General features: G+C 36.1%; 1 protein-coding gene and 1 non-coding gene across 2 annotated transcripts; one reads left to right on the forward strand and one right to left on the reverse strand.

Moving 5' to 3' along the window:
• Window positions 1–18101: 18101 nt before the first annotated feature.
• On the reverse strand, window positions 18102–18884 carry LOC104898216 (uncharacterized). Its single transcript, XM_048635815.1, has 3 exons — window positions 18701–18884; window positions 18325–18589; window positions 18102–18234 (listed from the first exon to the last, which is right to left on the reverse strand). The coding sequence occupies exons 1-3, from the start codon at window positions 18882–18884 to the stop codon at window positions 18102–18104; spliced, it is 582 nt and encodes a 193-aa protein (XP_048491772.1).
• A 1035-nt stretch (window positions 18885–19919) lies between these two features.
• LOC125494590 (small nucleolar RNA R71) lies at window positions 19920–20025 on the forward strand. The gene has a single exon (XR_007270829.1). It is a non-coding gene; the product is annotated as a small nucleolar RNA R71 (small nucleolar RNA).
• Window positions 20026–25346: the final 5321 nt, after the last annotated feature.

Consider the following 25346-nt stretch of genomic DNA (forward strand, 5'->3'; position numbering starts at 1 on the left):
CAGAGTCTATTCTTTTTGAGGATGACAAAGGGGGAAAAGGATTTAAGGAACAAACTGTACATAAACTTAAAAAATAAAATTGAAAAAAAAATTAAAAAATTGGATAAGGTAAATGAAAAATCAAAAATAGGTTAAGGTAAATGAAAAATCAAAAACTTATAAATTGTGTTTTATTTTTCATTTTCTTCTTTATGTTTTTATTTTCATTCACTTATATTATTTGTTATTTTCCTTAGTTTGTACCTTTGTTGTCATCATCAAAAAGGGGGAAATTGTTGAACCCTAGTTTTGATAATGACAAAGAAACAAAGGAACAAACTAAGTAGTGAACTAATGAATTATTTAAGTGTATGGTGTCTAAGGTATCAATGCAAGGAACTGGGAGAATACAAAGTCAATGAAGAAGTCAAGAGAGGATTTCAAAGGCTAAGTAAAGAAGTTTCTATGTTGATACTGGAGCAAGCATTGGATCAAGAATAATAGAAGCTAGGCTTTTATTTTCTAGTTCCAATGTAAAGGAACAAAGAAAGAATGGTAAGGAACTGTGGCAGAATATTTGAGAATGAAGCGTTTGTTCCTCTGTAAGGAACAAACTCAGTGGCACTTAGTAAATATGTTAAAGGAACTGAACTAATATAAGGAACTAGACTTAGGCGTGTAACGTTAAAAATAATGGAGTAAGTCATGCCTAGATTATAGGAAATTAGTTATTTCTAATTTCAAATGATAAAATCAGTTTATAAAAAGAAAATCTGTTTTGAAAAGATATTATTTTTCGGAAAATAAGAAAATAAATATCCGGTTGTTAGAAAGATTTTATTTCAAAGATATTATTTTCTTAAAGATTAGAAATTCAGATTTAAAGATAAAAAGAGTTTATAAAAACTGATTTTCGGATAATGTTAAGGAACTCCTAATTTAGGAGTAATGGCTGCATTTTATCCACGTTCATTTATAGTTCATGGGATCAGGGACATGATGTAAACGTGTTCCTTAGGGGAAGGAACATCATGGGTAAATGGATTAAAACGTGTACTCTAACATTAATCCCACGTTCTTCATGATTACACTATAAATATAGAAGTCTAGATAAGTTCCAAATTGTGTCTGACTAAGTAATTAAGTGAGTTTAACTTATTAAGTGTCAGTGCCTTCATTCTCTCATAATAGCCATTTGTTCTTTGCCTTCTTACTCTAATTCCACTAAGCTTATTTCGATCAATTGTATTTTGGTTTTTGGGGTAAGGGAACTTTGAGTGAAGTTCTGTAAGAGAAAGGCTTTGAGTGAAGCTTGTATGTGTGAGAAAACTTCGAGTGAAGTTGAGAGGAACTGCTGTTAAGGGAACAGTGGTTCAGGAACTTGAGTTTAGGAACTCAAGGTAGGGCTCGAGTTAGAATTAGGTTGTAACAGAGTTGTTTGGCCTAATTAGTGAAAGTGTTGAGTTTAAAATCCCTAGTGGTCGAGGTTGTTTCTTCTTGTTGGGCCCAAGAAGTTTTTCCTCGTAAAAATCCCTTGTGTTCCTTTAGCTTGTTTATTCGTTTAAGTTTTAATTTCCGCAAAAAGTTACGTTTATTTCTACACCTACAATTCACCCCCCCTCTTGTAGTGTTCCTAGGGAAATAACAGTGGTCTAAACAAAACATGTAGCACATGTCTAAGAGACCCACTTCATTCCTCTTTTCAGTGCGAGGAATGAGTGCTCTCCACACTAAGTTGAACAAGATTTTGTGAAGAGGAGAGAGTAGATTATGATTTATCTTGTTCTGACCAGCAGTTCCTCCAAAGAATTCAACAATTTTATCCTGAGGAAAATTAGGGAAAGAAACAGTTCCTTTCCGTTTAAAATACAAATATGTTCCTTTGCAAGGAACTTCCCAAACTTTTCCGAATGTGGCTTGATTAAACTTAATTTTCTTTCTCCTAACTTCAGTTGTGCAACGACCATCAACATTGGTAAAATTCGCACAAAATTCATCCATTGCTAAAGGAATAGGTGCATTGTTAAATGCAAATTCAAATAAGAATTCGATACCCTGTTCCTTTAGAATGTTTGTTAATTCATGAAATTCTACTTTATTGGCCCATTCTAGATCTACACGAAAACCTAGAACATACCGTGATTCGCTTCTGTCAACCCGTTTCTTGGAAGAAGAAGGAACAGTTCCTCTCGAAGGAACAGGAGTGACATTTTCTTCCCCCTGAGTTAGTTCCGGGGTTTCTTCTTCATCATCTCCCCCAATTAATTTTCTTCTGCGCATACTCCTTCTTGGAGATTCTAACTGTTGCTCACTTATGGGAGTTTCTTGATTTGGGTCGATTTCGAGGGTTTTAGTAGGAGAAGGAGAATTTTCCATTTTAGAGGAGTTGGTAGTTTTTGATGTTGGAAAAGGAGAATTTCGTGAGGTTCTTGCCATGATGTGAAGTAGAATTGGGTTTTTATGGATTGTGAAGAGGTGTGAGGAGTTTTTGTTAATGGCGAAGATGAAAGGTTGGACGAACACGGTTTCTTGAATGATGAATTAAAGAGGAAATTGCATGTAACAGTGTTTTGGACACACGGAAAAGAATAAATAAAAGAAAAAGAAAAAGAAAAAAAACAAAAAGAAGATAAATGAGAATCAAGATTTAATTAAATCTGATTCCTATATTTTTGGGATTTTTCGAATTTTTATGACTTTTAATTTTTGGAAGGAAAGAAAATGCTAAGGAACTTGTGCTATAGGAACAATTAATGCTACATATCAATGTTCTTCATATCATGCATGTTTCTTTACCTTAGGAATAGTAAGGGGAGTACTATGTGACATTTGTGAGTTGTTTAATTCCTTTGATTTCATGTTTATGTTTCGTAACATTCCAATTTGCAATGGTCTTAGGTAATTAAACACAATTATTTTTAGCACACAAAGTCACTCAAATTGATTCAAACATGGGGGAATGAAATAGGAACAATCACTTAATTTTTATTAACCCTAACTCAACCTTAATTTTTCATATCTATCTCTTTGCAAAGGCTTAGTTAGTATATCAGCAATCTGATTCTCAGTTTGACAAAACTCAAGTTTAATCAAACCTTTTTCAACATTTTCTCTCAGAAAGTGATGTCTGATATGTATATGTTTAACTCTGGAATGATGCACTGGATATTTAGAAATACTGATAGCACTAGTATTATCACAATAAATAGGAACACAATCAAAGTTTATTCCATAGTCACTAAGTTGTTGTTTTATCCATAGCATTTGAGAGCAACATGCAGCAGCTACTACATATTCTGCTTCAGCAGTGGATAAAGCAACTGTGTTTTGTTTCTTGGTACTCCAAGAAACTAAACTATCACTAAGGAATTGTGCCATACCTGAGGTGCTTTTCCTATTTACAAGATCTCCAGCATAATCTGCATCTACATATCCTTTTAGCTCAAATATATCACTTCTTGGATAGTAGAGTCCAAGATCATCTGTTTCTTTAAGATATCTAAGACTTCTCTTCACGGCAGTAAGGTGAGACTCTTTTGGATTTGCTTGAAATCTAGCACACAAACCAACACTGAAAGCTATGTCTGGACGACTAGCAGTTAGATACAAAAGTGAACCAATCATTCCTCTATATTTTGTTTGATCAACACTTGTTCCTATGGAGTCTTCATCTAATCTAGTTGAAGTTCCCATAGGAGTGTGATTTATCTTTGAGTTTTCGAGGCCATATTTCTTCAATAGTTCCTTTATGTATTTTTGTTGGTGAACAATTGTTCCCTTTTCAGTTTGTTTGATTTGTAGTCCAAGAAAGAAATTTAACTCACCCATCATACTCATTTCAAATTCATTGCTCATGAGACTTGAGAATTCTTTGCATAATGTTTCATTTGTAGCTCCGAATATGATGTCATCAACATATATTTGAACAAGTAAAATGTCAGTTCCTTTAGATATTAGGAATAAGGTTTTATCAACCTTTCCTCTTTTGAAATTGTTTGCTAAAAGGAACTTTGATAATCTCTCATACCATGATCTAGGTGCTTGTTTTAACCCATAAAGAGCTTATCAAGCTTGTAGACATGATTTGGGAGATTATTATTTTCAAAGCCTGGGGTTGTTCAACATATACATCTTCATTTAGATAGCCATTTAGAAATGCACACTTAACATCCATTTGATATAGTTTAAATCCCATGTAAGCAGCAAATGCAATTAAAATTCTAATGGCTTCTAATCTAGCTACGGGAGCAAAGGTTTCTTCATAATCTATTCCTTCTTGTTGATTATAACCTTTTACTACAAGTCTAGCTTTGTTCCTAATAATGGTTCCATATTCATCTAGTTTGTTTCTAAACACCCACTTTAAGCCTATTACTTTTTGTTGTTTAGATGAGGGAACTAGATGCCATACCTTGTTTCTTTCGAACTCATTTAATTCAGCTTGCATAGCAGTAATCCAATCAGAGTCAGTTAGGGCTTCTTCATGATTTCTTGGTTCCATCATTGATAGGAACGCATGAAATGCACAAAAGTTCCTTAACTGATATCTAGTTTGCGTACCTTTGGATATGTCGCTGATTATGAGTTCCATTGGATGTGACTTTTGTTGTCTCCAAGGTTTTGGTTGAAACTCTCTTATAGGAACATGTTGTTCCTCATGAGTTCCTTGAGTAGATGAGGAACGCTGATCAGTTGTTCCTCTGTTAGCCTCGGTGGACTATGTTCCTTCATCTTGAGGAACAAGAACATCTTCTCCTCCTTGAGGAACAGGAATGTCATCGATGTAACTGTTTCCAATTTCGTCGTTCCTTTCCTCTTTCACTTCTTCTTCTTCTTGTGAATCTGCATTTTTTTCACTTGGTTGTACCAACCCAATCTCATAGTCATCAACCTGTATGCTTGGATTGTATTTGTCAGATTCATCAAAGATTACAGTGAATACTTTCTTCAACATATATAGTTCTCTTGTTATATACTCTATAAGCTTTACTATGTGATGAGTATCCTAAAAATATTGCTTCATCACTCCTTGCATCAAATTTCCCAAGATTATCTTTTCCATTATTATGCACAAAACACTTGCATCCAAATGTTCTAAAATAAGTATTATTGGGTTTCTTTCCAAAATAAAGTTCATAAGGAGTTTTGTTAATGATAGGTCTCATCATGGCACGATTAATTATGTGACAAGCAGTATTAACAGCTTCAGCCCAAAAGTTCCTTGGAAGCTCACTAGCAATTAACATGGTTCTAGACATTTCCTCCAAAGTTCTATTTTTCCTTTCTACAACACCATTTTGTTGTGCTGTTCTAGGGGCAGAAAAATTATGATCTAGGCCATTATCTCTGCTTAAGTCATCAAATTTATAATTCTCAAATTCTTTGCCATGATCTGATCTAATGTGCATTATTTTATGACCACTCAAGTGTTGAACTCTTTTAGCAAAGACAAGGAACTCATCATAAGTCTCATCTTTACTAGTGAGAAAAATAACCCAAGTATATCTAGAGTAGTCATCTACAATAACTAATACATACCTCTTTCCACTTCTACTTTGAATTCTCATAGGTCCACATAAGTCCATATGAATTAATTCTAATGGTTTAGTGGTACTTACAATCGTTTTAGATTTGAAAGAGGATCTTACTTGCTTACCTCGTGCACATGCATCACAAACTTGATCAATATGAAATTTTATGGATGGTAATCCTAAAACAAGATCTTTTGATCTAAGTTTTTCAAGTAATGAAAAGCTAGCATATCCTAGACGCTTGTGCCAAAGAAGTGAATCATCTTCAATAACACCAAGACAAGTTAAATTGATTTGAGGAACAATGTCAAGATCCACAATGTATGTGTTCCCTTTCCTTGTTCCTTCCAAGATAACCTTCTTAGTTTTAATGTTGATGATCAAGCATTTTTCTTTATCAAATTTTACAGTATTTCCCTTGTCACAAAATTGAGAAATACTCAATAGATTATGTTTTAGACCTTCAACTAAAAATACATTTTCAATGGAGTGTAGTGGTGACTTACCGACCTTGCCCATGGCAACTATGTTACCTTTCTTATTGTCACCAAATGTTACACTACCACCTTCATAGGTTGTGAGTGAGAGAAACTTAGTTTTGTCTCATGTCATGTGCTTGGAACATCAACTATCAAGATACCATGTGTTGTTCCCCCTCACTCCAACCTGCAAAAATCAACTAGTTGTTAGTTGTAGGAACCCCATCTTTCGTGGGTTCCTGTTCTTGACTAGGACTTGTTTTGACAACCCATTTTTTCTTACTTATTTTCACATTCTTGCCAATCATCTCAGATTTTAGTTGACATTGATTTATGTAATGACCTACCTTTCCACAATACATACAAAATTTATCACTAGGTAGATCAACATATTTTGTGGTCTTGTTCTTTTTCTTATAGTTTTCAAAACCAATACCTTCTTTTCTTTTGGTCTGTGGTTTCTCAATCCACTTAGGAACCGCCATCGTTTTGCCTCTGTTCCTTGCAACAACCAGTTCCTTTTTAAGATTGCAGATCTGTTCCTTTAAAAAAAAAAAATTCTTTATTTAAATTTTCAATCTCAGATCTGTATCCTTTCGAAGGAGTTGATCTTATGTCAAAGGAACTATGAACAGGGACAAACTCCTTCAAGTGTGAAATTTCTAAATTGATTAGATAATTTTCATTTTTCAAACTTTCATAACATTCTTTGATTTTAAATTTTTTATCAAATAAATTAAAGATTCTTGTTTCAACATCTGTTCTCATTTTCTTAAGCCATTCTATGTGTTCTTTGCAGACCTTTAGGGCTTGTTCAGTTTGTTTACGTTTTGCACGTTCATCTCTACATTCAAGAATTGCATCATAAAGAAGATCATATATTTCAGGCCTAGTTTTACAATCTAAGTCTGACTCAAGACCATGTTGACTTACCTCAACCTTTTTCTTCATCTTCTTTTTCATCAGTGTTTGCCATGAGGCAAAGGTTTGTTGTTTCTTCAGTTTGTTGTTCCTCTTCTTCTTCCGTCTCTGAATCTCCCCATGCAGCTATCATTGCTTTGCGCACACTTGCCTTAGAGAAAGGTGCCTTGGATTCTTTGTTCCTTTCAGCAAAGCGTTCCTTGTTCCTTTCTTTGGTTTTGTCATTTTCCCAAAGAGGACATTCCTTGATGAAGTGATTTGTACTACCACATTTATGATAAGCAGCTTTGTTAGAAAATTTCTTAATTTTACCTTTGAAGTTTCCATTCTTCATGTTCCTATACATCTTTCGAAATTTTCGAACCATGAGGGCTGCTTCTTCTTCTGAATCCGAAACATCTTCATCATCTGCTTTGAGAGCAATTGATTTTGATTTGGAGCTTTCACCATATTCAGTATCAAGTTGAAGCTCATGAGTCATAAGTGACTCTGCCAGCTGTTCTAAGTTGAACTTAGTGAAGTCTTTTGTTTCTTGTAGAGTAGTGACCTTGGCCATCCATCTGTCCTTAGGAAGACTCCTAAGAACCTTTTGTACCTGTTCCTCAGATGAAATAAACTTTCCAAGAGATGCCAACTCATTAATAATGTTAGTAAAACGAGTAAACATGTCTCGAATGCTTTCCTTAGATTTCATGCAGAACAGTTCATATTGATTCATAAGTAAATCAATTTTGGATCTTTTGACTTCATTAGTTCCTTCATGGGTTACTTCTAGTAAATCCCATATTTGCTTTGCGGATTTGCATCCCATGATCCTATTATGTTCATGGGGTCCAAGTCCACAATGCAACAGTTTAATAGCCATGGCATTTACTTCCATCTTTTCAAAATCAGATTTGTCATAATCAGAGACGGGTTTTAGAGTTACCTCATTTTTGTCATTTGTAGTTGTCACTTCGAAATCACCAACTACAATGAGTCTCCATACCTGATAATTTTCAGCTTTGATGAATATCTCCATGCGGTTCTTCCAGTAGTTGTAGTACTTCCCATTGAACATAGGAGGCCTTTGAGTGGAGTTACCTTCCTCAAGTTTCTCGGTGGTATGCATTGTTCCTTGGATCTTTTTCTCAATATGGTTTCCTATCTTTCGTGAGTTCTAGCTCTGATACCAATTGTTATTTCCCTAGGAACACTACAAGAGGGGGGGGTGAATTGTAGGTGTAGAAATAAACGTAACTTTTTGCAGAAATTTAAACTTAAACGAATAAACAAGCTATCGGAACACAAGGGATTTTCACGAGGAAAAACTTCATGGGCCCAACAAGAAGAAACAACCTCAACCACTAGGGATTTTAAACTCAACTCTTTCACTAATTAGGCCAAACAACTTTGTTACAACCTAATTCTATTCTCGAGCCACACCTTGAGTTCCTAAACTCAAGTTCCTGAGCCACTGTTCCCTTAACAGTAGTTCCTCTCAACTTCACTCGAAATTTTCTCACTCTTACTAGCTTTACTCAAAACTTCTCTCTTACAGAACATCACTCAAAGTTCCCTTACCCCAAAAACTAAAATACAATTGATCGAAATAAGCTTAGTGGAATTAGAGTAAGAAAGCAAAGAACAAATGGCTATTATGAGACAATAAAGTCACTGACACTTAATTAGTTAAACTCACTTAATTACTTAGTCAGACACACTTTGGAACTTATTTAGACTTCAATATTTATAGTGACTAACACAAAGAACGTGGGAGTTAAAATCGAGTTCATGTTCAATCCATTAACCCATGATGTTCCTTCCCCTAAGGAACACGTTCCTTATCATGTCCCATGATCCCATGATCTTATTTTGGACGTGGATATGTTTCAACCACAACTCCTAAAGATTAGGATTTTCTTGAGCTTTATCCGAAAATCAGTTAAATATCAAAACATATTTATTATTAAAAATGAATTTTAATCTTTAAGAAAATATTATCTTTTAAATAAACTCTTCATAAAAATCGGATAAATATTTTCTTATCTTTTTCGAAAAAAAAATCTTTTCCTTAAAAGATTTTCTATTAAAACTGATTTTTCACTTAGGTAAAACTGATTTCCTATTATTTAGGCATGACTTACTCAACTTCATAATTGTACCGTTATAGAACTGCACGCCTAAGTCTAGTTCCTTTTATATATCAAGTTCCTTTAACAAATTCGTTTAGTGCCACTTAGTTTGTTCCTTAAACAAGGAACAAACTCTCATTCTCAAATAAGACTGTCAATGTTCCTTACCATCCTTACTTTGTTCCTTTACAATGGAACTAGAAAATAAAACGCCTTGCTTTTATTCTTCTTGATCCAATGCTGCTCCAGTATCAACTTCTAGAAACTTCTTTACTTAGTCTTTGAAATCCTCTCTTGACTTCTTCCTTGACTGCGTATTCTCCTAGTTCCTTTCATTGATACCTTAAAAATCATACACTTAAATAACTCATTAGTTCACTACTTAGTTTGCATCTTTGTTTCTCTGTCATCATCAAAACTAGGGTTCAACATGGACGATCTTGGATTTTGACACAGTTATCAACAACATATTGTTGGAGTAGACGACCACCTCTTAAGAATAGAGAATCAAGATGTTGTCGCATTTAAGGAACAATTTTCTTGTTGTTGTTAGGATGATATGAGTATGAAGCTGTAGGAAAACAGGACATACACATATAGAATTTCAAAACAATCTTCACCTGAAACATATATGCATAGAATTCTCGGCATGTCAGCTTCCTTCCAGTAGTAGTACAACTGTTTAAATCCCAACCATAAAAGCCATAAGGAAATAATAGAGGATATTGTAGTGGATCGTAATAACCCGATGTATCTTTGATATACATCAGTTGTCCATTGACAGACTCTATCATGATATCTCGATCTTTTAGGTTAGTCATGTCATCCCCTCTAACGACGACAGCTGCCACCTGGGATGCTGAAGGCATTGAGCATTGACGATTATTAGCAAGTGGCTCTTTGATGACAAATTTGCAATCACGTATGTCTGTACGTTGTGCAAGATGTCGAAGATTTTGAACAAAAGGATTATGGGAATTTAGAATATTCTTAATTTTGTCAATGACGTCGATCCGTAATGAAGAATTTTCAGCTGCACGATTTTCATTTTCATGATCAGTGTCATAAATGTAGAGCTGAAGGAACCGAGGACGATCATTTAGTTCAAGGGCAGAAAACCGCCTATTTGAGCGCGATATGTGTACACACCTTGACTTGCATTGGCCAATTCATCATCTATTTCTACTCCCATTGAAGTGACTGCGAAGACATGCTTATACGAACGAATTTTCTGTCTAAAGTGAATCCCATTATCCGACTGATCAGAGAAGAGGTCAAGTAAATCAGTGGACAAAGGCAAATCAGGTAGCTTGACCTTTCCATTTAAGCAGCATAGTTCAGGAGATTCTACTCTGAACACGCGTGCTTGACAATGTGGACACGTTGGCATTGTAGGCAAATTGAATATAGGCACCCCTTGTGACTCGTTGTAATTTCTTGCACAATTTCGATAACCATGTCTCCCCACTTTCCAAACCCTTACATCATTAGAGATGAGACTTGATATGTTGTTCGCATGGGATCTATTGGTGTTACCGATTTCAAAGAATGGATCAAGCAAACAACTTTCTCTCTCAATCTCAGCTAAGCGTGGAATGTCTCTTGCATCGGTTATGGGTTCCAACATATCTGCATTTGTTCTACTACTTTCTCCTACACAAAAGGTTCGACTGCGCAAGTTGCGTCCATTTGGTAAGTCCCCGTAACTTTCAGTGGGCATTCGAATATGATTCTCAACATCTACCCGTGTGTCGACTGAACGGAGTTCACCAATGGGGTGTGCTGCATAAATGAAAAGGTTTATGTTTGATGAGTACATTAAATGGTGTTGTGTATATTATCACTTTTAATCTATTTACTTTAAAGCTCTTACAATCGTGTATTTCGCGTCCATCTCCATTGACAATATGATTGTAGTTAGTAATGTCTGTCATGGGTCTTCTAAGTTCTAAAGAGTTGGAAGCATCGTCACGATTTTAAATCATGTTGTGGCCTTGTGCAGATGTTGTTTGAGGTCAAGTTCTAAAGAGTCTTTGAATTTGCCCTTACCCTTCTCGGTATCCCATTGAGGACACTCTTTGATGAAGTGGTCTAGACTTCCACACTTGTGACAACTTAATTTGGTAGCTTTCCTTGTGACCTTCCCTTTATAGTTCTTGTTAAAGAACTTCTTGAATCTTTGTACTATCATAACAACTTCTTCGTCATCTGCCTATGTCTCTTCTCGATCATCTATTTTGAGAGTTAGAGCCTTCGGTCTCACAGTATCTGGTTTATGAGTTCCTAGATGAAATTCGTGGCTCATCAAGGAACCTGCCAACTGCTCTACATTGAATGTAATGAAATTTTTGGTTTTTAATAAAGCTATTACTTTAGCCATCGACTTCTCATGTTGGGGAAGACTCCTTAGAACCTTTCGGACTTGTTCCTCTGGAGTAATGATTTTTCCAAGACTCTCAAGTTCATTTATGATGTCTGAGAAACGAGATAACATTTATTGAACAGGCTCTTTTTGTTTCATTTGGGCATGTCGATTTTTTATCTTTTCACCTCACTTGTTCTTTCATGCGTAACTTGAAAAAGTTCCACATCTGCTTTAAAGTCTTGCACGCCATGATTATGTTGTGTTCATGAGGACCAAGGCCACAGTGGAATAGCTTTTTAGCTAAGTTCTTCATCTTCATTTTGTCGAAATCTTCTTTGTCAAATTATTTTAGGGATTTTGGGATCAGCTCCCCTTTATCATTCTTCTTAGTAACTTCGAAGTCACCAATCTCAATTACTCTCCATACTTGATAGTTTTTTAGCTTTTATAAAAATCTTCATACGATTTTTCTAGTATAGATAATGCTTCCCATTGAACATGGGATGATGCTGAATAGAATATCATTCATCAAGTTTTTCATAGGTAGCAGTGTTCATGGTGTCAGGTACTAGCTCCTCAGGGTTAACTGATTTTTGGAGGTACTAGGCTCTGGTACCAATTGTTGTTCTAGTATGAACACTAAGCCAACTACAAGATGGGGGTGAATTGTAGGGGATGGGAAATTTTTTAATTTATAAAGAGAAATCGAAATAACTTTAACACTTAAGAGAAAAGACACACGAAATTTTACAAGGAAAACTTCCTAGGCCCAATAAGAATAAAAACCTTGACACAAAGGGATTTTAATCTCAACTTTCTTTAATGAAATAGGCCAAATGCATCTTTCTTTACAACCTAACAAGGACCTTTTCTGTTCCTCTAGGAACTTGTTTCCAGTCACTCAGTTCTCCCTTAACTAATTACACTCACTTTGACTTCTCTAGAAGTCTTCTCTTTTCTCTCGTTCTTTTTCTCTTTTTATCTCAAGGATATTCTTTGAATTTCTCTCACCCAAACAATTAGAATATTACAAGGAATAATGGAAGAAGAAAAATACAGAAAATCATTCTAAATAATAATTGTCTTTTAGAGCTAGAAAGTTATAGTTTTTCTTCGACAAATCTTCTTCTTTATATATGGCTGTTGAAATCGATCGTTTTCTTCCGGAATTTTACAGCTCCATGATCTCCTCATTTCATGATTGTAAGATTGTGTGAGTCATGGCCTAAATTAGTTGCGCATGTTCCATAAGTATAGCAACGATAATTGTAGCTCCCGCGACCCGTTAGTGGAGCGAAATTCTAGCCGGTAGTTGCTTTGTGCTTGGCCGGTTTGTTATGAAGGTTAGAGAACATCAAGGAAGTGGTTCCTCCTTTTGCGCGCCACTTCAACCAACTAACTTGTCAAGTACCATTTTACTCAAATGTGAATTTCAACTGTTTTTCAATAATAACAAAAACATCATCTAATAACTAAGAATCTTTACTAAAAAGATTCTAAGTTTATAGATCATTAAATATACCTTATAATTCCATGTGAATAAAAGTAATATCTTGACTTAGATTATAAAATCTTTCTCTTCAGGATAAATAAAATTAACATTACAATATTGTTGGTGTTTTATTATGTTCAAAAATAACATAATATTTTTACTTAAGTATTTTCCCCCTTTTTGATGATTGCAAATATAAGGCAAAAAATATAAAACAATAGCAAAAGGCAAAAAAAAGAGCTACGAGGTTTAATAAAATGAAAAACAAAAACTTACATACTCTAAGTAAAAACTACACTAAATAAAGCTATGCTAACAACTTAAAGCAAACGAGTATGCTAACAACTTAAAGCAAACGAGTCTATAAACATAAATCTTTTGTGACTTTGTGATAAGAGACTATCGAATAAAGATTCACCAAAAAATCAGAAATAATCATTAGAATGTTATTTTATGTGCCACAACCTTTTTTTCCCCTTTCGTCATCATCAAAAAACAATAAAGAAATCAGCAAGATGCATATGGGACATGATATATACAGAATCACAACATAGTAGCTCAAACATGCTATCTTATAATACGAGCCATCCAAGCAGTGTAATGAGAATAATAAGATAGGAGCAATGCAACATAACAAAAAAAATGCACAAGATGAGTTCAGGGAGAAAAGGAAATATGAAAAGAAAAAAAATTAAGCAAATGAAAACTAAGCATCAAAAGAGGGTGTGCACCATACAACCATATTATAAAGAAAAATTAAAAACAAGTCACCAACGTTTAATACAACCCAAAAAAAATTGTTTATGAGACTAAGAGATAGGAAATGGAAATGATGATTAGAGTTTGGGACGAACGGAGAAAGAAGAGACCACATAGTCATTCTTCTCTCTCATAACAACTTCACATGCTTCATAGCAGCCAGAATCGTCTCCTGTTGGATGTCAAGGCGTGCAACTCGAGCTTCCACACCTTGGACTCTAGCATGCAAGAGAGTCAGAGACTCCTGTAGAGGGCGGAGAATTCCAAAGAGACCAGTGGTGGAGAATAGAGGATGGTCAACTGCCTGAGATCCTGAAAAAACTTGATCCTCCTCCAAATTGATGTGAATTGCACCTTGTCCCTGATCCTGAGGGGTCTTGAGCTCATCAATTCTTTGACTCTTGCGGACTGACCTAGGACCCTCAGTACTGACCTCCTCCTCCAATTTCCTCTTAGATCCAACTTCTCCCTTCCCCTTTGTCTCTGCTCCTTCAAATACTAATTGCCCACCAAGTACCTTCAAGGACAACCTAGAAAGGGTATCCTTGGTCAAGTAGTTGTCAGGTTCAAGGTCAAATGATGTACTTGAGGAGAGTTTGATTTGATTTTTCTTGAGGATGACAGAAATAAGGTTGGCACATCCAACCTTAGTATTATGAGAAATACAGTAAGAAAGACGGGAGATCATTAATGCAGGAAAATTGATCTTAATGTTTTTAGCAAGGCATAACATGAAAGAAAGATCCATAAGACTCGCATGAGTCCTTTTGGATGTTCTCGGTAAGATGAACCGCCAGACCAATCGAAAAAGAAATTTGTGGTGAGGAGAGAGATCCTTTTGATCAAGGGACAAGTCATATTCTTTACCCCCAAAGTACTTTAAAATGGTTGCATTTGATGCACCATTGACATTTATCTTAACCCTACCCTTCACATACTCCTTGTATCCTTCAAGAGGTACCTCAAACTGTTCGCTTAAAAGCTTTTCGGAAAATTTCACAATTTTCCCATTTACTACCCCAATGCACAGACCTCATTATTCTCGAAACTAGAAACAACCTCACCCATTTCATCTTCATATAAACCCTCATCAAAACTAAGAACTTTACCTCATTTTTAAAACTTAACTAAATCAAGAAATTGACTCCATTTTATTTGCTTGCATCAAGAAAAATCGACACAAAACCCAATTATATATTTAGAGGACTTCGATTTCTTACCCCTCTTATTAGGAACCAGCACTTCTTTGTCTTACTCTATGATGATTTTAAAAAGTAATACCGCAAGTGCACGGTGTCCGTTGTTAGCAAATACGGGTCGATTCCATAGGGAGAGGATTTCTATCTATTTTTGCTTAATTATAATAAACTATCTCAGAAAAATGAATGTTTGATTTGAATAATAACTAAACTAGAAGCAAGTAATATCAAAATGTTGGTTTAATCAATAAATTAAAATTCGAGGGCATACGTTCGGTCCACCATGCTCATACCATTCAAATAATACAAATCAATTCAATAAAATATAAAATAGAGGGTGAGTAATTAAAGAAATGGTAAATCCTTCGGTCGGGTATTAACACTTTCAATTCAACCTATGCAATATGATCACTAACATATTTAGAATTGCCAATTGTAGTGAAGCCTCTAAGAATGTGATCTTTCAATTCTAATTCCTATTAGCAAATTAATTAACTCTTGATATTGGCCAATTACCAGAATTAAACTATTTAAAACTTATCAATTGGAATTACTCACAACCCTAATCTAGAAATCAATCAGTTCCAAAGTAAAAATATCATGGTATAAACATGGCTTCCCCCCTTTTGGCCCTAGAAAAGTGACTACTCACTCATAATTGAAATAACTAAAGAAAAATCAATAATTAACCTAGAATTCATGATTGAGAAATAATGAAAACAATAATAAAGCAAGAGAAAGACAATAGCAAAAATTAATAAAGAAGAAAACAATGGAAGAATACCTCTAGAAGTTGAATTAATGAAAGAAAAGCAAAAACTACGGTTTCAAGGAAAGAGATGAAGAATAAACGTAATACTAGAGTCTTCTAGGAATAAAAGATTCAGAGAGAGATAAAATAAATCTCCCCTTTTATATTTTCCTCTAATATAATCTATTAATGAGTCAAAGAAAAAAGGATAAATAAAGTGAACTAATAAAAGAAGTTTGGCGATGGGATGATAGTAGTGATGCCAGTCACGCCACCACAAGCTTGCGTCCACTGTCGAGCCCGACCAGTGGGCTCTGGCTGGCCAGCGAGCCAGACAGCAACACAGCCGCAAGAGAGGAAGCATCTCGTTGGGCGCTGGTTCGCAGCCAGATTCGCAAGGTGACCTTTCAATGGCTGTATCTTGTTTTCTAGGCATCATCTATAGGCGTTCGACCTATCGCTGCGAAGATCTTTAAGTCTGGTTTCCAATGCAGCTTGAATCACTTTCATCCGATTTGTAGAGTTCGAGTTATGGTCAAAAGAGTGAACATGTGTCGGTTTTTATCACTTCGGAAATAGTGCATTTATTCGTTTTCAACTCAAATTTACTCTCGAAAGATATGCCACGATCATCATGGAAGCTAGTTCACATAATATGATTATATGAAACAAGAGAAGAATCCACGAACATAAATTCATCGATCAAAAGCCACAATTCATCAACTCCCTTTACAAGAATTATCCAATACATGCAAAATTGCTTTGAAAACATCCAAATAGCTATGAAACTATCTGAAACATTAAGAAAACCACAAATAAAGCATAATAGAGCACATAATAGATAATACATGTTAATGGCAACTAAAATGCAGCTATATAAATCAATATGGCCAAAAAATGCAACCTAAATATGCCTAAAAACTATATAAAAATGATTTATCAAATTCCCCCAAGCTAAACAATTATTTGTCCTCAAGCAATAAGATATAGACATTAAAAAAGAAAGATGACCTACAAAAATGGACTACGATAGGGCCAAACACTCAATTGAAAGCAGAAGCGATATAATCACCACACAAACCAAGCATCAAACAAGCTCAAACAAAGCTGCATAGCATGTCATGTAACACAATCGACTCTCCAATCATACCGCAAACCATCTCCCCCAAGTTTGACTGAACCAACCTTTGACAGACCTCACTATAGTTATGTGCACTCATACTCTCATGTGTTTAAGGGGAAAACAACGGCACTTAACCTAAATCAAATTGACTCACATGAAGCACATACTCTTTAACTTTGGCTTTTTGACTCACATAATACTGAACAATACAATACATAATGATCAAGAGGACTTTTAAGGGTTGTAATGAGGCTCAGGTTCAAAGGTATGAAAAATAATTTGGATAATGTGGTGGAAAAACCAAGAAGGGGGAGCATCAAATAACTGAAAACGTATCCAAGACAGGTCACAACTCCATGCAACAACCAACAATTCTCCAAAAATAACCAAACTTTTCCGAACCCTTTTTCACTTTTTTTTTTCTTTTTCACACTTTCAATACAATTTCAAAGCTCGCTACATACTTTTCCATCATTCTAAACCACAAATAGACCACTTCAATCCAATACAAACCAAACCAACACTAATACTCGCTCTCCCAAGCTAGGCTCGGGACCAGAATCAAATTAGGCCAATGGCTTGTAATGTAGGTATCAATTAAACAAAGTTAGAAAAGGCTAAGCGAGGCTAGAGGAAGGATAATTTGAAAATAAAAATAACTTTGTAGCTAAGATCATGAAATGAAATGCCCCAATCATATTAAAATGCATGCACTATCAAATATTAAGGAGTACCAAGTCAAAGTCAAGATCAATGCAACACCGAGGAACTAATCACACATGAAAAAAATAATACTGACACAAATATGTTAGTTTATCAGGCACAAAAGCTCACAGAGGTTAGGTGTCTGCATAATAAAGTTAAATCGAGCCACAAAGAGATCAATCAATCTTACCACAAACAATCAATTACAAACCAATCATGCCATGAGGAATCATGAACGAGATGAATTATGCTTAGGAAGTGTAGTAAAATATCAACAAGGTTCTCAATGAGTGCTAGCAATAGTCCCACAGATTCAACTAAAATGAGATGAAATCTAATATGATATAATAAGCAGTACATACTTTTTTGGTTACATGTAAACTTCCACTCCTAATAAGCGGTACAAACCATGCAACATCCTAGAAAAAAAATATACACACTAAAAGGCAGTAAAAGAGAGAGAAAATACATACAAATTAACCTTAGTACTCTCTTGCTCTCTCACTCTCTCCTCAATCTCAAATCGGAGGGGCTTCGCAATGAGTGCCCCCCTTATCAAACATTTGCCTCATTATAAGACTGCCACTATGGCTTGCAGTCGGACATGTTACCTCAGGTGCATAGGTAGAATGCACATTTTCCATAACCACCAATCTTTTTCCCTTTTCAACCCGAGGTCCCTCCTAATCGATAATGGAGGCAACGACTTCGGCATCGATGCCTCGGGAAACATCCATAGTAAGTGCAACCTCTAGAGGGTCAGCACAAAGCATCTGCGGGAGTGCAGATAAACTAATCTCCTCAAGAATATCCATCCTGCAGCAAGTTTGCTTAAGCATAGGAGACTTAACAGCATTGGTTAGTTTAAAAGTGACATTATCATCACCAACACTCAAACTCAAAGACCGAGATTTGACATCTATAAGAACACCAGCTGTACACAAAAACGGCCTACCAAGAATAATAGGAAATTTGGCATCCTCCTCCATATCAAGCACAACAAAATCAACAGGAATATAAAACTTTCCTACCCTAACAGGAACGTCTTCTAAAACACCTACAGTGTACTTTATAGAACGGTCGACCATTTGCAATGCAATTTGAGTGCACTCAAGTGCTCCTATATTCAGTTTCTTACAAACAGACAAAGGCATGACAGACACAGATGCACCTAAATCACACAATACCTTATCTATAAATAATGCACCTACATGGCAAGGGATGGAAAAACTACCAGGATCCTTCAACTTAGGTGGGGTTCTATTTTGTAAAACAGTGCTACACTCTTCAGTTAGAGCGACTCGATCTACCCCACCAAAGTCTTTCTTTTTACTAATCATGTCTTTCAAAAACTTTGTATAAACAGGCACTTGAAAATTAAGTTTAGTAAAAGGAATTGCTACCTCATAGTTCTTGACCATAGCCAAGAACTTACCAAGTTGTTCATCGACCTTCGACTTCTGCATTCTATGGGGAAAAGGTTGCCTTGGTGAAATAGGCATTTCAGAAACCTTTTCTATCTACTTCCCTGTATGATATTCCTTGGCTAGTTCAACCTCAAACATCGAACTCTTCTCCGCTTCTTCCTCTACCACCTCCTTCTCTTTTCTAGGAGCAACATCATTAATGAGCATGGGAGGAGCATCATAAACAGTGCCACTACGAAGTGTAACGACATTGATAATCTCCTTGGGGATGGGTTGTCCAGGTAGTTGACCTTTGAGTATTGTTCATAGCTACTTGAGCAAGTTGAGTCTCCAAGTGTTTTCGTTGCATTTTTCAACTCCTTAATGCGCTCATCAGTACTTTGTTTCATAGAAACTATCATCTGTATCACATCAGACAGGGTAGGCTCTTGAGAGCCGACATTTGAAGAAGGTTGTTGTTGATACCCTAGGTATGAGGGTTTACTAAACCAGGAGGAGGATTTTAAGAGGCCCCTTGGTAGTATTGTGGTAGAGCAGCATGTGGTGGTGGGTGTTGATGTGGTGGTTGGTAGGAGGCTTGTGGCATGGGTTGAGGGTTATGAACGTTGTTTCTTTTGTAGGAAAAATTGGGATGATCCCTCTAACTTGAGTTGAATGTGTTAGAGTAAGGGCTGTATGGAGGTCTCTATTGAAAAGCTTTTGCATGCTCCATATGATTCGGGTCAGGTTTGTAGGAACAATCATGACCAAAATGGCCTTGAACACCACACACCTCACAGTAAGAAGATGTAATAGGAGCCACGGAAGACATTGCATTAATACTCATAGGAGGAGTACTATACTGTGAAGATTTCGGAGCATCTAATTTCATGCTCAACTGGGCTACTTGTGAAGACAATAGGGCATATGCATCAGCATCCAACTTTTTCTTTGTAATAGTCCTAGAAGAACTATGATCATTTGCCGCTAAGTTAGCAAGAAAATTATACCCTTCATCCACCTCCTTATCTAGGAAAACACCCCCCGCAGATGAATCAATTGTACTCTTATGCTTGGATGATGAACCACTTATCAAGATTATGGTGTGGACATTCTATCTGTAGGTCCTTGAACCTATTCCATGCTTCTTTCAACGTCTCATCAGGTTGTTGTTGGAAAGTAGCAAGTTTATGTCTGATTTATGTAGTCTTGGTAGGAGGCTAGTATTCTTTCAGGAATGCTTCAGATATAGTACTCCACTCAGTTTCATTAACATCATTCAACCATTTATGTGCCTTGTCCTTTAATGAAAATTTGAAGAACATGACCTTCAACTGATCAGGAGTGACCCCTTGGTGCTTAACGGTACGACAGGGTTGTTGAAACCGTTATAGATGATTGGTAGGGTCTTCAGATGGATGCCCCCCAAATTGGTTCTGTTGGATCATGTTGATGAGGGCAGGCTTATCTCAAAGTTTACCGCTTCTATGGTGGGCATAGTGGGACGTGTGGAAATGCCACTAGGGGAAGGTACCCCATAAGATTTCAATGACTTAGGAGGCATGATTGAAACTGAAGGACCTTCCATAGAAGTTTCTTGATTATTAGACTGCTTTTTCTTCTTTTGCTTTTTTAGTTGCCAGATTGTTTTCTCAAGATCAGGATCAATTGGAACTGGAGTACCTGTTCTTTTGGACTTGGGCATAAAAGAAATAAAGAAAAAAAGTGCAGTGAGATTGCCTCAATTGGAACTTGAAATTCCAATGAGACAGTAGAAATAGTTCAAATAATTAAACAAAAGCAATAGAAATTAGTTGTCTCCTCGGCAACGGCGCAAAAAACTTGATGATTTTAAAAAGTAATACTGCAAGTGCACGGTGTCCGTTGTTAGCAGATACTTAGTAAATACGGGTTGATCCCACAGTGAGTGGATTTCTATCGATTTTCGCTTAATTATAATAAACTATCTCAGAAAAACGAATGTTTGATTTGAATAATAACTAAACTAGAAGCAAGTAATATCAAAATGTTGGTTTAATCAATAAATTAAAAGTACAAGGCATACGTTCGGTCCACCATGCTCATACCATTCAAATAATACAAATCAATTCAATAACATATAAAATCGAGAGTGAGTAATTAAAGAAATGGTAAATCCTTCGCTCGGGTATTAGCACTTTCAATTCAACCTATGCAATACGATCACTAACATATTAAGAATTGCCAATTGTAATGAAGCCTCTAAGAATATGATCTTTCAATTCTGATTCCTATTAGCAAATTAATTGACTCTTGATATTGGCCAATCACAAGAATCAAACTATTTAAAACTTATCAATTGGAATTACTCACAACCCTAATCTAGAAATCAATCAGTTCCAAAGTAAAAATATCATGGTATAAACATGGCTTCCCCCCTTTTTGTCCTAGAAAAGAGACTACTCACTCATAATTGAAATAACTAAAGAGAAATCAATAATTAACCTAGAATTCATGATTGAGAAATAATGAAAACAAAAATAAAGCAAGAGAAAGACAATAGCATAAATTAATAAAGAAGAAAACAATGGAAGAATACCTCTAGAACTTGAATTAATGGAAGAGAAGCAAAAAAAAACTAGGATTTCAAGGAAAGAGATGAAGAATAAACGTAATACTAGAGTTTTCTAGATATAAAAGCATCAGAGAGAGATAAAATAAATCTCCCCTTTTATATTTTCCTCTAATCTAATCTTTTGATGAGTCAAAGAAAAAAGGAAAAGTAAAGTAAACTAATAAAAGAAGTTTGATGATGGGATGATAGTAGTGACGCCACCACGAGCTTGCGTCCAGCGTCAAGCCCGACCAGTGGGCGCTGGCTGGCCAGACAGCCAGGCAGCAACGCAGGTGCAAGAGAGGAAGCATCTCGTTGGGCGCTGGTTCGCAGCTCGATTCGCAAGGTCAACTTTCGATGGATGTATCTTGCGCTCTAGGCATCATCTATAGGCGTGTGACCTGTCTTTGCGAAGATATTCAAGTCTAGTTTCCAATGAAACTTGAATCACTGTCATCCCATTTGTAGAATTCGAGTTATGGTTAGAAGAGGGAACATGTGTCGGTTTTTATCACTTCGAAAATAATGCATTTCTTCGTTTTCAACTCAAATTTACTCTCGAAGATATGCCACGATCCTCATGGAAGCTACTTCACATAATATTATTTTAAGAAACAAGATAAGAATCCACGAACGTAAATTTATCAATCAAAAGCCACCATTCATCAACTCCCTTTACAAGAATTATCCAATTCATCCAAAATTATTGCTTTGAAAACGTCCAAATAGCTATGAAACTATCTGAAACATTAAGAAAATCACAAACAAAGCGTAATAGGGCACATAATAGATAATCCATGTTAACGGCAACTAAAATGCAGCTCTATAAATCAATATGCTCTAAAAATGCAACCTAAATATGTCTAAAAACTCTATATAAAATTGATTTATCACTCTGTTTCAACCTCCTCTACGAATTCTTATTTTTTTGGAGAAAGTGTTTCCAGTTCTCCGGAAAGTTGGTGCGATCCCATAGAATTGGCGTTTGAGTTTAAGGATTCAGTTTTACTTGCATTGTAGTCGACCAACGGAGAGGATTTTTCGGTGGGTCAAATTTGGGTACTTTCAGATGTGGATTTCTTGGAAGCCAATTGTGAGTGAGGTGAAGAAGTTGAGTTTGAGTTTGAGAGATTTTAGGAGAAAGAATAAGGTGGTTTTGTAGAGGTGTTAGTTTTGGGGTTAATCGCGGTGAAATTTAGCGTGTGAGAATGGATTGACTTGATGGGTTTTTATGTGGGTTATTTTGAGGGAAACTTAATGCGGCTTTTCTTTTTCCCTTCTCTAAATCCTTTCAATTTATTATTTCTTAGGATTGTACATGCACGATGGTGAAACGTTTCTTAATTTAATTCTTGTAAATTTTTCTGGGGGATTAATAAAGAAAGATAATTAATATATGAGAGTGTGGATGAAAAAGAGAAAAAGAAAATAAAAACTGAAAAGAAAAATTGAGAGGAATAATAATAAAGAGAAATGAAGAAGATGTGAAGTCATGCCTGTTACATTTCCAAGCTATCTGTATGTTGTCCTAATTATTTTATACTCAAGTATATGCATGGACAATAAGGGGAGTATTATAAAGACAAGATGTAAGTCCTTTACCATGAAGTTTGATATATACTAGTACAGAATTAACGATTTGCGTCGGACCTGGGACCCCTATTTGCGTCGGACATAGGTTCGACGGCACAGATCTCGACGCAAATGAACGGTACAAGATCTGCGTCGGACTAAGAAACGACGCAGTTAATTGGCTATCTGCGTCGCACATGGCTGAACATGCGACGCAGATGGTATCCCCAGCAGTCTAAACATCACTCATCTGCATCGCACATGGCTGAGCATGCGACGCGGATGGGATCCCAGCAGCCTAAGCATCACTCATCTGTGTCGCATGTTCTGCCACATGCAACGCAAAACGCAGCCTTTTATAAAAAAACATAAAAACGAGTCTCAACAATTGAGTTTGCATATTGGTATTTAAATTTAATAAATACAAAAAAATGAATAATATTACAAAAGAAAAACAAGAATCAGATCTGAAACTATGAATATTGAATCGAAATAGAATAACAAAATACACAAACAAAATGAAATGAAAATATTGAACAAAAACAAAAATCTGAATCGATTAACAAAAAAATTGAATTTAAAAATATTTTCTTTCTTGATTCACAGGGGAAAACTCAAAAACATAACTAAAAAAAAATCTTCACCGACGAGAGTTTAATGTTCTTCAATCTTCACCGACGAGAGTTAAATGTTCTTCAATCTTCACCGACGAGAGTTTAATGTTCTTCAATCCTCACCCTTTAGACCAACGAGAAACAGTCTAAGTTACACAGATTTCTAGTAGAAAAAGAAATTAAAAAACCCAGATAAATAAAATTAGATCTAATACAAAAAAAAACCCTAAAATGTAAGCAATAAACCAACCGACAACTTAATTTCTACTCGCCCTTCGCCGGCGAAAGTGGGAGATCTTCATTGGCAGTTCCGGCGAGAGTGAAAGGTCTTCGTTTGCAGTTCCGGCAGGAGTGAGAGTTATTCTTTCAAAGTTCCGGCGAGAGTGTGACACTTTTCCAGTTCCGACGAGATTAAGAGAGAGAAAGGCGCTGAAATGTTGAGATGGAAGTGGAAGATGAAGAGAGAGAGGGAGGGAGTAACAGTGAGATGGAAGAGGTATTATGAAGAGAGAGAGTGTGAGAGAGAGAGAGTGAGAGAGAGAGAAGGTGGGGGCGCTAGAAATGTTGGAGAGGAGTGACAGTGAAAACGAAGTTGAGGGAGAGGCGCTAGAAATGTTGTACCTAGGGTTTAAAAAAAGTGAGCGGGCCTGGTCCACTTTGTGTCGGATGGACCTAAGGGTCCAATGCAAATTGAGCTTTTGTAACGCGTCTAAGGCAAGTGTGACGCAGATAATGTGAAATTTTTTTACCAAGGATGAGACGATTTGCGTCAAATGGGCCAAGGGGTCCGACGCAAATTAATCTTTTGCAACGCACATCTACATGGTACGACGCATATAGCTCGTATCTGGTGCTTATGTATCCATGTTGTGCGACGCACTCTTTTGTGCGTGCGACGCACTCTTCTATGCATGCGACGCACTCTTCTGTGCGTGCAACGCAAATATATTTTTGCGTCGTTTTGCCTTTCATGCGACGCACTTGGGGTGACGCAAATTGTCCTTTTTCTACTCACACCATAATGCTAGTCACTTATTGAATGTTTATTAGACTAAGGGTTTATTTTGTATAGCATACTCAATCAATTCTAATCATTCTTAGTTCTAGGCGAATTTTCTCAAATTTGTCTCTAGCAAGTGTGGTTTGGTCAAGATGTCAGCTATTTAATTTTTCATAGGACAAAATTCAACTTTGTCTTTAAGAAATTGATGCCTAATGTGTATGTGTTTGACTCTTGAATGATGAACTGGATCCTTGAAATTGCAAATGGCACTTGTATTATCACAGTAGCTAGAAACACTTAAACTGAATGCCAAAGTCTCTTACTTGTTGCTTGATCCAGAGGACTTGGGAACAGCATGCAGCCGCTGTCACATACTCTGCTTCTACAGTAGATAGGGCAACTGTGTTATGTTTCTTTGAGCTCCATGAGACCAAGCTTGTTCCTAACTACTGAACAATGTCGGATGTGCTTTTGCGGATAACTAAATCTCCAGCATAATCTGCATCCGAATAACTTACAAGATCAAAAGCATCACTTCGAGGATAGAACAAATGTAAGTCATCACTTCCTTTCAAATATATAAGAATTCGCTTAACTACCGTTAAGTGAGACTCTTTGGGATTTAATTGGAATCTTCCATATAAGCCAACACTTAAAGCAATATCAGATCTACTTGCAGTTAAGTAGAGTAAAGAGCCAATCATATCTCTGTATTGCTTCTCATTTACACACTTACCATT

The sequence above is a fragment of the Beta vulgaris genome, chromosome 1 (genome assembly GCF_026745355.1).
Source record: "Beta vulgaris subsp. vulgaris cultivar EL10 chromosome 1, EL10.2, whole genome shotgun sequence".
Classification (NCBI taxonomy): Eukaryota; Viridiplantae; Streptophyta; class Magnoliopsida; order Caryophyllales; family Amaranthaceae; genus Beta; species Beta vulgaris.

Coding starts and splice junctions, on each gene's coding strand:
- LOC104898216 (XM_048635815.1), bottom strand. CDS start 18,884: ATGCAGAAGTCGAAGGTCGATGAACAACTTGGTAAGTTCTTGGCTATG. Junction 18,590..18,700: donor AGTCGCTCTAACTGAAGAGT/GTAGCACTGTTT, acceptor TGTGTGATTTAG/GTGCATCTGTGTCTGTCATG. Junction 18,235..18,324: donor CTTATAGATGTCAAATCTCG/GTCTTTGAGTTT, acceptor AACTTGCTGCAG/GATGGATATTCTTGAGGAGA.